This window comes from Bos mutus, unplaced genomic scaffold (genome assembly GCF_027580195.1).
Source record: "Bos mutus isolate GX-2022 unplaced genomic scaffold, NWIPB_WYAK_1.1 CTG197, whole genome shotgun sequence".
Lineage (NCBI taxonomy): Eukaryota > Metazoa > Chordata > Mammalia > Artiodactyla > Bovidae > Bos > Bos mutus.
This window is the reverse complement of record NW_027219421.1, coordinates 365,096-379,439: the sequence shown is the minus strand read 5'-3', so window position 1 is coordinate 379,439 and position 14,344 is coordinate 365,096. Positions and strand designations below refer to the sequence as shown.

General features: G+C 42.0%; 1 protein-coding gene across 1 annotated transcript in view; it reads right to left on the bottom strand.

Annotated features, from left to right (window-relative positions):
* Positions 1-14,344, bottom strand: part of LOC102285781 (ATP-binding cassette sub-family C member 4) — a 166,768-nt gene that overhangs the window by 77,580 nt on the left and 74,844 nt on the right. The window contains 5 exon segments of the mRNA XM_070366732.1: positions 1,400-1,546; positions 4,826-4,920; positions 5,305-5,342; positions 6,096-6,236; positions 7,593-7,805. Coding sequence (XP_070222833.1) covers positions 1,400-1,546; positions 4,826-4,920; positions 5,305-5,342; positions 6,096-6,236; positions 7,593-7,805 — 634 coding nt within the window.

Sequence of the window (14,344 nt, the reverse complement as noted above, 5' to 3'; positions counted from 1 at the left end):
TTGACTGTGAGGATCACAATAAACTGTGGAAAATTCTGAAAGAGATGGGAATACCAGACCACCTGATCTGCCTCTTGAGAAATCTGTATGCAGGTCAGGAAGCAACAGTTAGAACTTGACATGGAACAACGGACTGGTTCCAAATAGGAAAAGATGTCAAGGCTGTATATTGTCACCCTGTTTATTTAACTTATATGCAGAGTACATCATGAGAAATGCTGGACTGGAAGAAACACAAGCTGGAACCAAGATTGCCGGGAGAAATATCAATAACCTCAGATATGCAGATGACACCACCCTTATGGCAGAAAGTGAAGAGGAACTCAAAAGCCTCTTGATGAAGGTGAAAGTGGAGAGTGAAAAAGTTGGCTTAAAGCTCAACATTCAGAAAACGAAGATCATGGCAACCGGTCCCATCACTTCATGGGAAATAGATGGGGAAACAATGGAAACAGTGTCAGACTTTATTTTTCTGGGCTCCAAAATCACTGCAGATGGTGACTGCAGCCATGAAATTAAAAGACGCTTACTCCTTGGAAGGAAAGTTATGACCAACCTAGATAGCATATTCCAAAGCAGAGACATTACTTTGCCAACAAAGGTTCATCTAGTCAAGGCTATGGTTTTTCCTGTGGTCATGTATGGATGTGAGAGTTGGACTGTGAAGAAAGCTGAGCACCAAAGAATGGATGCTTTTGAACTGTGGTGTTCGAGAAGACTCTTAAGAGTCCCTTGGACTGCAAGGAGATCCAACCAGTCCATTCTGAAGGAGATCAGCCCTGGGATTTCTTTGGAAGGAATGATGCTAAAGCTGAAACTCCAGTACTTTGGCCACCTCATGCGAAGAGTTGACTCATTGGAAAAGACTCTGATGCTGTGAGGGATTAGGGGCAGGAGGAGAAGGGGACGACAGAGGATGAGATGGCTGGATGGCATCACTGACTTGATGGACGTGAGTCTGGGTGAACTCCGGGAGCTGGTGATGGACAGGGAGGCAGTGATGGACAGGGAGGCCTGGTGTGCTGCAGTTCATGGGGTCGCAAAGAGTCGGACATGACTGAGCGACTGATCTGATCTGATCTGAACACAGCCATCATTTTAGCAACCAGTCAACACTGATTTATGTTTGCATCAACTGTAGTGTGTTTCATATGCCTCTGCAAAGTGAACATTCATTTATCTTTCCACATATACATGAACTGGAATAAAAGTTTATATGCTTCTATATTGAGATTTTCCCTGGTAGAAGAAGACATCAGGAAAGCCTTTTGTAGAAGATGGATCAACATGCACAGTGATTTTCTTCTAAGAATCTCCTCCAGTTTCAAACATCAAATGTAACCAGGTACTAAATGCATTAACAAGACAGGTTTGCTAATAAGCTTGGTGTCTGACTTACCTATTGGATTTCTATCAAAGAACAATACTGGAGCTTTCAAAATAGACTCCAACATTTCATTGTGCAAAGTTTGTGAAGAATTAACAAGGACGTATATTAACAACATAGATCTCGCGATGCTGAAAAGGCCGGTAGCTACCATTAAACCTGAAATAAGAAACATCACTCAGAATATAAGATCTCTGCCTTTGCTTCAATGATGCTAAAACATGTTATGCACTTTATAAAGATATTATATGCTGTATTCTATAAATATAATTTATATGCAAATTTATATGTAGAATAGATGTGTATATATACAATAGATCCTATAAGAGTTTAATTTATAAGGAAGAATATAAAAATTACTATGTTTTCTCATTAAATAGAAACCACATGGGGAAAAGATCAGGTATAAGCTACAATTTCATTGTAGGCTTTCCTAATACAATTACAAGTTTTAATAAAAACTCAGAAGAAAGAAAATTATATCAATAAAAGTAGTTGATCTTCCATTGCTTCTATTTCAAATCTTACAAATTACATGTCCCACAATCTAAAATTGAGGAATGCTTTAGTATCAGCTTGAATTAACAGGGAATAGGAGAAATGATTTACTATTTCCTTGAATTTGTGTAAAGTAGCTATCTCCATGCCTAAATAGCTGTAAAGACTGTGAAAATATTGCATTAAGTTGCAAGCAGAAAATCTCACAAATAATTGCAAGAAAATACAAATTATATTTTAACATGACATAATAAACCTAAACAAGCAACTAATCTCTAAGTGTTTAATAGAAACATGAAGCATTTGGAAATGAACATAATCTTTTAAACATATTTTATTTAGTGACATAAATGAGTGCCCCCTATGCATATAATTTTTTTAATTTGTGGTTTTATGTATTTAACTAATTTTAATTGGAGGATAATTACAACATTGTGATGGCTTTTGCCATACATCAACATGAGTCAGCCACAGGTATACATGCATCCCCCTCAGCATATAAAAATGAAAATAGCCCTTCTAGAACTTCCCTGGTAGTGCAGTGGATAAAAATTCATCAGCTAATGCAAGGGATATAGGTTTACTCCCTGCACTGGGAAGATTACAGATGCCAGAGTAACTACTCTTGCGCCACAATTACTGAGCCCGCATGCTCTTGGGCCTGTGAGTCACAACTCCTGGGCCTGTGTGCTGCAACTACTGAAGCATATGAACCTAGAGCCTGTGCTCTGCAACAAGAGAAGCCACTGCAATTGGAAGCCCAAAACTGAAACTAAGAGTAGCCTCTGCTCGTGCTACTAGAGACAGCCTGCACAAAGCAATGAGGACTCAGTGGAGCCAAAATTAAAAGTATATATATATATTTTTTAATAGCCCTTCTTAAATCTCTTGAATTCACAATGCTAGAGTGGACATGACTTCTGTAAGAAGTATTCCATCCAGTACTTTTTTTTTCTCCTTCAGCTGACATATGACTTCAGCTCTGAAAGTTGCTCAAATTCCTGGATTCCATCTATGGGTATTTGTCTTATTCCACCATCCTATGTGAATGCATAATAGAATCCCTTCCTTACTTTTCTAAGTCCCCATAGTCCACCAATTTAGAAGATAAACAACGAATGGATTTATGTTTCTTAGCAGGAGATCAATGTAATAAACACCAAATTTCAATGAGTGGGTTCTTATAAAGATATCACACTCTGTAGAAAGCTTGTATGAAGGTTTCCCATGGGAATATTAATATTTTAGATGAGACTTCCTTTAAAAAGTGTGTACTATATATATATACTGCTGCTGCTGCTGCTGCTAAGTCATGTCAGTCGTGTCTGACTCTGTGCGACCTCATAGACGGCAGCCCACCAGGCTCCCCTGTCCCTGGGATTCTCCAGACAAGAAACACTGGAGTGGGTTGCCATTTCCTTCTCCAATGCATGAAAGTGGAAAGTGAAAGGGAAGTCACTCAGTCATGTCCCACTCCTATCGACCCCATGGACTGCAGCCTACCAGGCTCCTCCATCAATGGGATTTTCCAGGCAAGAGTACTGGAGTGGGTGCCACTGCCTTCTCTGACTATATATATACTAAGCACTCTTTTGAAAGTAGAAAGCAGTGTTAATATAAGTCTGGCAAGCATCTAAGTTAATCACAGTTGCAGACACAATAAAATTGTGATCTCTAAGTAAGAAAGAGAAGGAGTCTTAATTCTCAGACACTGGATTTCCCCTACTTAGTTTCCCTCTTAAGCAATTTGTGAAGCTCAAGAGATGAGCAGTATGGTGAAGGGGAGCTTTGCATACCTGTGAAGCAATAATGCTCTTATCTGAGGGCCCATGCTGCCACAGGATTTTGCCCAAATTCAATAAAAGCCAAGGTTTATTTAGACAGAATTGAAACAATCTAAACCACAAAGTGAGGATCCGTTTCTAATTCCCTTGCGCATCCATATAGCCTAGTTGCTCAGTTGTGCCCAACTATTGCAACCGCACAGACTGTAGCCTGCCATGCTCCTCTGTCCATGGGATTCTTCAGGCAAGGATACTGGAGTGGGTTGCCATTTCCTGCTCCAGGGGATCTTTCTGACCTAGGAATCAAATTTGGGTCTCCTGCATTGCAGGCAGTCTCTTTACCAACTGAGCTATGAAGGGATAAGATTTAGCTAAAGCACCTACTAGAATACACAATAGCTACATATTTCCAGTGGCTGATTTTCTCAATATACAATCCTGGTGTAACTTCCAAAATCCAGTACTGAACAAATTAAGAGACTTCAGTCAACCTCTTTCTTCTAGTAGATCTAAAAATTAATTATTCTTTTTTTTAATTTTTAAAAATACTTTATTGCTAAAAAAACATTAACCATCATCTGAGCCTTCAGCGATTTAGGTCTTATTGCTGGTGGAGGATCTTGCCCCAATGTTGATGGCTACTGACTGATTGGGGTGCTAGTTTCTGAGAAGGGGATGGCTATGGAAATTTCTTAAAATAAGACAGCAATGAAATTTGCCACATCTATTGACTCTTCCTTTCATGGACAATTTCTCTGTAGTATGCAATGCTGTTTGATAGCATTTTACCCACAGTTGAACATCTTTCAAAATTGGAGTCAATTCTCTCAAACCAGGCTTTGTCTTATCAATCAACTATGTCTATGTAATATTCTAGATTCTTTGCTGTCATTTCAATAGTCTTTACAGTATTTTCACCAGGAGCAGATTCCATCTCGGGAAACCCCTTTCTTTGCAAGTTTGCAAATATTGCAAGTTTGGTTCCAGACTACTACAATAAAGTGAATATGATAATAAGTATTCTAATTAATTCATGGAGAAACTGCAACTCAGACTTTTAACCCACTAAGATCTTACTGAATTACTCCTGGAAGCCCTAGTTGCTCACACAGGCTCATTGTAAGCACTTCAGATAGAGCAGATTACTCAGCTTTACCTGAATAAGTTCCTAAGTACCAGTCAGGATCAGGCATCACAATCATGTTTCCTTGTCCAAAGACCATGGCATATAGGGTACTCTTTCCATTCGCCCTATGGAATGGGAAAGAAAAAAAAAATAGTATGTTATAGATAGAATTTAGACAAACACACAAAAAATTGTCAATATTGGAGATGTGTTTCATGCTGAAAAATCATTCCCAGCTCATAATGTCCTGTGTCCATCTACCTTATAAAAATTCAATTTGAATCATGACTTCTGGTTCGCAAAATTGTCTGTGAGGAAGCTCCTGAGGGTCAGACACAGAGACCATGGGAGGGTCATATGCCATCAGCAGGAACTTTAGTTTTTCTTTAGGGAAACAACGTGAGGGTCAGAGAAAGAGACTGAACAAACCCCACCTCCCTATCCCAACTGGGAAAGTGACGCTTCATGTAGATTTCACAGCACTTTGGGTCAGACCAGGAATCACTCACCAGTCTGCAAGCCACCAATCTTGCAGGAAATAGGCAACCTGGAGCAGAAAACAACAGTCACTCATACACTGATATTACTGAACCCTCACACCCTGCTCACTAGGATGGGGGATGGAAAGACTCCAGAACACAGAGACGGTTCTTCTGGCTCAGGTCTGTGCCAAGCCCCACACCCCAGATGACCACAGGTCAGGGAGGGCATGCTACATTTTAAAACCTTTAAAAGATACCCCCTTTTCCCTAGAAAACTTTGCTCTCCACATATAATGTATTTCAATGCAAATCCAAGTGGACTGCAAAATGCAACAGTACAAATATTGGGATTCTTCCAAGGGAAAAAGCTTGACAGGTACAGCAATGATCAGTTTTCAGTGTCAGCTTGGTGAGGTCGGTCTCCAGTGATTCAACCAAACACCCATCTAGATGTTGTTGTGAAGTGTGTTGTGGATGTGGTTCACACCCATCATCAGAACTTCAGTAGAGGAGATCACCCTAAACACTGTGATGGCCTCATCCAGTCAGATAAAGGCCTTAAGAGCAAAACTCAATCCTTCCTATTCCCAGAGGAAGAAGAAATTCTGCCTCAAGACAGCAGAGTCAGGTCCTGCCTAAGGTTCCAGGCTGCAGGCCTGCTTTTCTGATTTCAGGTTCACCTAGCAAGATCCCACAACCTCACGAAGCCTTGGAAACATATCTCTTAATATACATATTAAAAATAATAAAATAAACATGGTTTGAATTAGCACATAGGTATCAAGCTGAAAGCACAAACCAAAATAAATGTTATTTACCTGAGCTGCAACATTTATTAGAATAAGGAAAACGATGATGAACCAGTGAGCACCAGCTCTGAAGCAATTTTTGTAGATCTTAAAACCAACCATTCCTATCGAACTGCTCTCCAGTGATGGTATAGCCTGTATATTCTCAGTCTGGGAGGGGAAAATGGCAATGAGAGACAAAATTTTAAATAATGAACCCCCAAGTTTCAAAAGTTAAACAATGCCATCCATTGCAAAGGTATAGGAAAATGGATTCATCTCATACAGTTGCAGGAGTGCAAGATGGCACACCTCCTACAGAGCAGGATATGGGAATATCTAGTGAAAAATGTGTACATTGACCCTCGGATCCAGCCATCCTATTCCTAAGAATCTATTAGAAACAAAGAAACATGATTCACATAAAGTTATTCATTGTTGAAGGGCTTTGCTTGAAGTTGATCATGACTCTCAGCACATGCACACTATACTTGATTCAAGTATAAGTGCAGAAGCTTGTTCCAAAATAATACACAAAATTATATGGAGCTAATGTATACTTCTAGATTATTTGTGTCATTCAAGAATGGAAACATAAAATGTACCTGGGCCTCAAAATATTAACCTAATGCAGTAAACTGAGTTCACATAGAGAATTGGAGTAATGTGAGTTTGGATCTCAGGGGACAAGCATGGGATCAGAATTTATTTGGTTCCTGAAATTTAGAGAGTGATTCCTGAGTGTAGGGATGTGAGGAAGACTAATCTGAACACTTATCAGAATCATCCAGGCTCTTAGGTCCGGATAGTGAGGATTTGTATATAGAGGAATACCTGTGTATGTTTTTAAGGAAGATCTAGTGTGTTTCTGTCTGGAGGACTTAAGATGCATTATAGAGTCATAGGAGCCTAGGATGTCCTCTGCTCTGTCCTGATCACTGAAAATTGAAGGTGGGTGAGATGTGGTTCTCAGTCTTGAAGGATAAGAAAGGAAGATGGGAACTAACTCCAAAGTGTCTGCTGAGTGATGGGTCCTTTGCACAGGCTACCTCTGGCCTATCATAAACCATCTGATGATGGAGCAAAATACTACTATTAGTCACCTGCAGGGCCAGAACATTCCTACCTATAGGAAAAGTAGCTGATTCAGTGTGGTCACAGAAGGACTCACTCTAAGGGGGTCTTCACATTAAACCTCTGGATGTATAAGGGAAGTTGGAGGCCACCAGAGTAAGTAGGATATAAACTACAGTAAATTGAAGGGTTTTCACATCATTATGAGCCACATAAGCTCATGAAGTCATAGCAGTACACCTGCTGCTGGTCTCCATAAGATCCTCCATCCTACACCCAAGGGAGAACCCCAAGCAGGGAGCAATTTAATTCTACCAAGTCCATGGAATAAGGTCTTGGAAACTTAGGATCTACTTTGGGACAAACAAAGATGTCATGAGAGAAGAAGACTGAAGGTCCATGAGGCCACCAAGAAGAGACAGACTAGGGCATGTTGCAGGATGAGAAACTCACATCTTTGTCTTCTGGAGTTGCATCTTTCAATGAGGGGCTGGAAGACTGTAGTGACTGAACTGAAGACTCAGAGGAGGACCAGTTCCTCAGAGTGGGAGTTCCTGGACCTGGAGATGGTTCAGCCTCCTCATCTTCGTTTGTCAAAAGGATATCTTCAAAATCTATCCCAGGTTTTGGAAATTCAGCATAAATTCCCTTTTGCACCATTCTTCCCTAAAATAAAGAATTTGAGAGGAATACATTTGCATTTGAAAATATTAATGTGGTCTAAATACTAATCAAGAAAAGTTAACTGGGTTTAAATTACAATTTTCCTAAGAAAATAATCCTTAGGAATGGAATTCTGGCTGACAATTCTAGTTTGGTTCAACTCAACACAGAACTGAGCATTCTGTTCTCTGAAAAAACCTGTGTTAGGTATTGAGGAATATGAAAGAAATGAGTGCTTGTGTGTTAAAATGTAGGCCATTAATATAGTTACCCTGGGCACGTACGAAAGTAAGAAGCATGGAGGTTGGTGTGAGGATCAGCAAAGTCTCTATAGACAACATGGGAATTGAGAGAAGCCTTGTGTGAGAAAAAGAATTTTAAAAAACAGTCAACTGGGAAGGATATTCTAGGAAAGGAACTTAAATCTAACCCAGAGGTGGACACAAGCACATCTCCATAGGTAAGGGTCATTCATCAAACATTCATTGACCACTGTCACTGTCATAATATCATGTGTCCACCTGGAATAGGATGTATAGGAACCAGCTCTGGACAGAGAACCCATGAGCTGTGTCTTCATGGTCTTTACACTATCCCACACACTCAGGAAGTTCCAAACTGAAAATTCAATATTTTACCTTATAAAATAGCTCATAAACAAGGAGGCCATGAGATTGGTGGCTCTAATGTTTTGGAAGCCCATGCCAGTAAACCAAAACCTAAACTACAATCCATGCACTCAGATCCAAGAAAAATTAAGAACAACCAATCATAAGAAGCCAACACAACTTCCCTAAATCAGGCAACTAGCAAAGCTATGGCCAATCTAATGTTCTTTGAACATATGTGGTACATCATTGCGGTTTCCCTCTCTTACAAAGTTATAGAAAATAATGTGCAAAGTTTTCACTATTTCTGACTCCATGAATCAAAACTCGGCTGATTCACTTAGAGGCAAACAAAATATTAGGCAAAATCCCAGGATGAAAAACTAACCAAAGGAGGGCATGTCTGGCTGAGGCAGGTCAGGTGGAAAGAAGGTGGCCCAGCATCCTCACTGGTAGCCCTGTCAATCCACACTCTGATGTGGTGCCTTGGGAGAAAACCAATGAAGCCTTTGGGCAACATCTGATACTGCAGAGTTAGTTATTCATGATGCACTGTGTCTTGTTCTACTTGGGAGGAAAAAGTCATCAGATCAGATCAGTCATTCAGTCGTGTCCGACTCTTTGCGACCCCATGAATCACAGCACGCCAGGCGTCCCTGTCCATCACCAACCCCCGGAGTACACGCAGACTCATGTCCATCGAGTCAGTGATGCCATCCAGCCATCTCATCCTCTGTCGTCCCCTTCTCCTCTTGCCCACAATCCCTCCCAGCATCAGAGTCTTTTCCAAACAGTCAACTCTTCACATGAGGTGGCCAAAGTATTGGAGTTTCAGCTTTAGCATCATTCCTTCCAAAGAAATCCCAGGGCTGATCTCCTTCAGAATGGACAGGTTGGATCTCCTTGCAGTCCAAGGGACTCTCAAGTGTCTTCTCCAGCACCACAGTTCAAAAGCATCCATTCTTCAGCACTCAGCTTTCTTCACAGTCCAACTCTCACATCCATACATGACCACAGGAAAAACCATAGCCTTGACTAGACGAAACTTTGTTGGCAAACTAATATCTCTGCTTTTGAATATGCTCTCTAGGTTGGTCATAACTTTCCTTCCAAGGAGTAAGTGTCTTTTAATTTCATGGCTGCAGTCACCATCTGCAGTGATTTTGGAACCCAGAAAAATAAAGTCTGACACTGTTTCCACTGTTTCCCCATCTATTTCCCATTAAGTGATGGGACCAGATGCCATGATCTTCGTTTTATGAATGTTGAGCTTTAAGCCAACTTTTTCACTCTCCACTTTCACCTTCATCAAGAGGCTTTTTAGTTCCTCTTCACTTTCTGCCACAAGGGTGGTGTCATCTGCATATCTGAGGTTATTGATATTTCTCCCGGCAATCTTGATTCCAGCTTGTGTTTCTTCCAGTCCAGCATTTCTCATGATGTACTCTGCATATAAGTTAAATCAGTGGGGTGACAATATACAGCCTTGATGAACTCCTTTTCCTATTTGGAACCAGTCTGTTGTTCCATGTCAAGTTCTAACTGTTGCTTCCTGACCTGCATACAAATTTCTCAAGAGGCAGATCAGGTGGTCTGGTAATCCCATCTCTTTCAGAATTTTCCACAGTTTATTGTGATCCACACAGTCAAAGGCTTTGGCATAGTCAATAAAGCAGAAATAGATGTTTTTCTGGAACTCTCTTGCTTTTTACATGATCCAGCGGATGTTGGCAATTTGATCTCTGGTTCCTCTGCCTTTTCTAAAACCAGCTTGAACATCAGGAAGTTCAAGGTTCACATATTGCTGAAGCCTGGCTTGGAGAATTTTAAGCATTACTTTAGTAGCGTGTGAGATGAGTGCAATTGTGAGGTAGTTTGAGCATTCTTTGGCATTGCCTTTCTTTGAGATGGGAATGAAAACTGACCTTTTCCAGTCCTGTGGCCACTGCTGAGATTTCCAAATTTGCTAGCATAATGAGTGCAGCAGTTTCACAGCATCATCTTTCAGGATTTGGAATAGCTCAACTGGAATTCTATCACCTTCACTAGCTTTGTTCATAGTGATGCTTTCTAAGGCCCACTTGACTTCACATTCCAGGATGTCTGGCTCTAGGTGAGTGATCACAGCATCGTGATTATCTGGGTTGTGAAGATCTTTTTTGTACAGTTCTTCTGTGTATTCTTGCCATCTCTTCTTAATATCTTCTGCTTCTGTTAGGTCCATAACATTTCTGTCCTTTATCGAGCTTATCTTTGCATGAAATATTCCTTTGGTATCTCTTATTTTCTTGAAGAGATCTCTAGTCTTTCCCATTCTGTTGTTTTCCTCTATTTCTTTGAGTCATACACCTTTTCAAAATGAGATTAACAGTTTCTATTTGTATCTGTAAGATGCAAGAGGAAATGACTAGTGTTAAAAATATAGCAATTTGACTCAGCAGCCGAGGACTAACAATTCTGAAGGGTTTAAGGGGTAGCCATCCACTCTCTGCTGTTAGAAAGGGACTAGACAAACAGGAAGGATAGACTCCAACTCATCCAGGGGTGCTCACCAGTGGACAAATCATTCCAATAGTACTAAATGTGGGGATGGTGTCATCAATAGAAGCAATCAGAGAATACCAAAACATCTAGGGATGAGCTAAATAATGTTGAGGTTTTACAAACTACTATCACTCCCTCTGGAGAAGGCAATGGCACCCTACTCCAGTACTCTTGCTTGGAAAATCCCGTGGATGGAGGAGCCTGGTAGGCTGCAGTCCATGGGGTCGCGAAGAGTCGGACACAACTGAGCGACTTCACTTTGACTTTTCACTTTCATGCATTGGAGAAGGGAATGGCAGCCCACTTCAGTATTCTTGCCTAGAGAATCCCAGGGATGGGGGAGCCTGGTGGGCTGCCGTCTATGGGGTCGCACAGAGTCGGACACGACTGAAGTGACTTAGTAGCAGCAGCAACTATCACTCTCTCTGTACATGGAATTAACTGCTTTCAAGCCTGAGAAATCGGAAACCCCTATTGCTGGAGGAGTGGAAAAGAGTCAACACATGGAACTGCTTCTAGAGAAGTAGAGGTGCTATATTTTAATAATCTAACTTGGAGCAGAAATTCACCTCATAAGTGAGAAATCTGACTAAGGCCTGTTGGAACAGACATGGGTTAACAAAGGAGATGCTGAGGTACAGAGGCAAACAAGCCAAGGACTGAAGCATCAAACAACCACTAGGTCTGAAAACTTCTAATCTTCAGCCCACCCTCAATTACATCAAGTGCAGTGGATTGCATGGTGTCCCCCTAAAAAGATATGATCAAGCCCTAAATATGACACCGGTGAATGCCAGGGTCTAGCCCCAGCTGATCCAGGGAGTTCGAAGCGGGGACGGCATAGGCGAGGATCAGGATACAATAGCTTCAATTAGATATTAATTAGAGATATAAAGAGCAATAGAATGAGGATAGCTCAGTAGGAAAATTCAGTGGAGAAAAGAGGCTGAGTAGCTTGGTTTACGTGGGAGACCAATAAAACTTCAAGACAAGAAGCTTGCACCACTTACGTAGGCTGCAGGCGTCCTTCCGTTCTCCCGAAGGAGAGAAGACACTGAGGCCTCCTCAGTCGGATCTTAGAAGCCCAGGCAAAATTAGTAAGCTTGGTGGGTTCCATGCTCCAGATGGAGACTCAGCCAGAGTGAGAGAGAGAGCAACATGGGCAGACCAGTCTTTCGAGGAACTGATCCCAATCCTTTATTTTCCATGGTCTACTTTTATACACTGAGATGTTATGCAAAAGTCACGCAGGGTCAGCTGTCCTGACTTTTATCAAAGTCAGGTGCTTCATACAAATGTATATAGAGGTCTTAGGAGTGTTACATTATCTTCTGGCCAGGGGGCCTGCTGACAATTTATGACCCTCTCCTTTTGACAGCGGTCAGTCAACCAGGACACTTATTTCTCCAGGGGTGATTATTCTTAAAACAGACGCCACCCAAACAAAGTTACATTCCTATAGGGTGAGGGTGTAGTGGGTTTTAGTTAAGGAAAGAATTTACTTAGCCTAAGGTCTATTGTGATTTATATCAAAGGTTAGTACTTATTTCTTCTATATATTCATTAATGTGTGTAAGGGCAGGGGATGTGGAGTCTTAGCAACAAACATTGGCTCAACAAATGAAAAACCCTTCACCAATACAATTTCTAATCAGCCCATTATACTTATACTAATAGTTTTCTAACTTTTCTAAGGAACCTGTTTTTAGAAGGTTTAAAGCATCTCGTGCCTCTCATAGTTGGGAGGCTGTGAGCAATCACATGTGGCCAGGCGAGCCTGTCAGGCAGGCTAGAGAACCTTCAGAGGAGTTTGTAGGTTGAAACACTCCTATTACACCCAGGAATTATTATTAACTGGAGCTCTAAGTTAACTCCTTCTCCAAAAGAGGTGGTGGGGGACAGCCTCCATAAAGTCAGAGGTGTAGGTGAGAGCACAAGGTAGCAAAGTAGGCAGACTCTGGTTATGGGGGTAGATGCTCGAGGATTTCCAGGGGGACTCCTGAGGCTCGATCCCGCCTTTGCGTATGTCGCGCCTCCTTCCTCATGACCTTTGCCATGGGCGGAGTGCCTCACGCCGGCCCCAACAGATGAACATGACATTATTTAATGGAAACAGTCTGTGTAGATGTGATGAAGTTAAGATGAGGTAACACTGGAGCAGAGCAACCCTAAATTCAATGTGACTGACATTCTTATGAGAAGAGAAGAGACCCAGACTGACATGGGGACAATGGCCATGTGACAAGAGAGACAGAGACCACAATGCTGCTGCTGGAAGCCAAGGAACACAAGGAAGGCCGGCGAATGCCAGAGGCTGGAATGAAGGGTTGTCCCCTGGAGCCTTCAGGGGGAACACACTCCTGCCACACCTGGATTTGGGACCCATAGCCTCTAGAACAGGGAGACAATAAACTTCTATTGTATTAAGTCACCCCGTTTGTGGTGCTTTGTTACAGTAGCTCTAGAAACTGACATCCTAGCCTGAGCCTGTATTTCTGCCTTCCCAACATTACTAAGATTTCAAATTGCTTCTGCTGTTGCTCCCCCAGCAAACATGGAAAGAATCTTTTAAATCCCACATCAGACCACCTCCCTCCTCTGCTCTGGACCATCCAACGGCTTTAATTCCACTTCCAGGCCTGCTGCCCACTGCTTGGAAACCAGCTCCCTCCTGTCCCCCTGCTCACTCTCCTCAGACATGCTGGTCTTCCTGCCATTCCTCCAAACTGCCAGGTCAGCTCCTTCCTTAGGACCCCTTGCCTCAGATCCGCTTCCCCAGGTGACTCCATGGCTCCCACCTTCATGTCACTCAGAGCCCATGAGGCACCAGATCCTTAGGGAGGTAGCCAGGATGTCACATCTTCCCCTTAAGAACAGGAGCCCCATAAAAGCAAGGCCTTGTCCTCCTGCTGCACAGGCTCCCACACGTTTCAGGCACATAGAGACCTAGGCAGGAATACCAGCAACGGGCAACACCAGCAGAGTGGGCATCTCTGACCAGGGTGCTCAGCACACAACCTCGCTTCTAGTGCTAATGGAAGATGATCTTCAGGCAAACTGCACATGACATCACATGTGTACAAACAGGTCTTAGTATTTCTAATTTCCAAATACTAATATACTTTGACTTAATTTGTGGAAAGTGAAAGTGAAGTCACTCAGTCGTGTCCGACTCTTTGCAACCCCTTGGACTGTAGCTTACCAGGCTCCTCTGTCCATGGGACTTTCAAGGCAATAGTACTGGAGTAGATTGCCATTTCCTTCTCCAGGGGATGTTCCCAACCCAAGGATCAAACCTGGGTCTCCTGCATGGTAGACAGACACTTTACCTTCTGAGCCAAATTTGTGGAAGAGGAAATAAATGTTCTAAATAAAATAGCATCATTATCT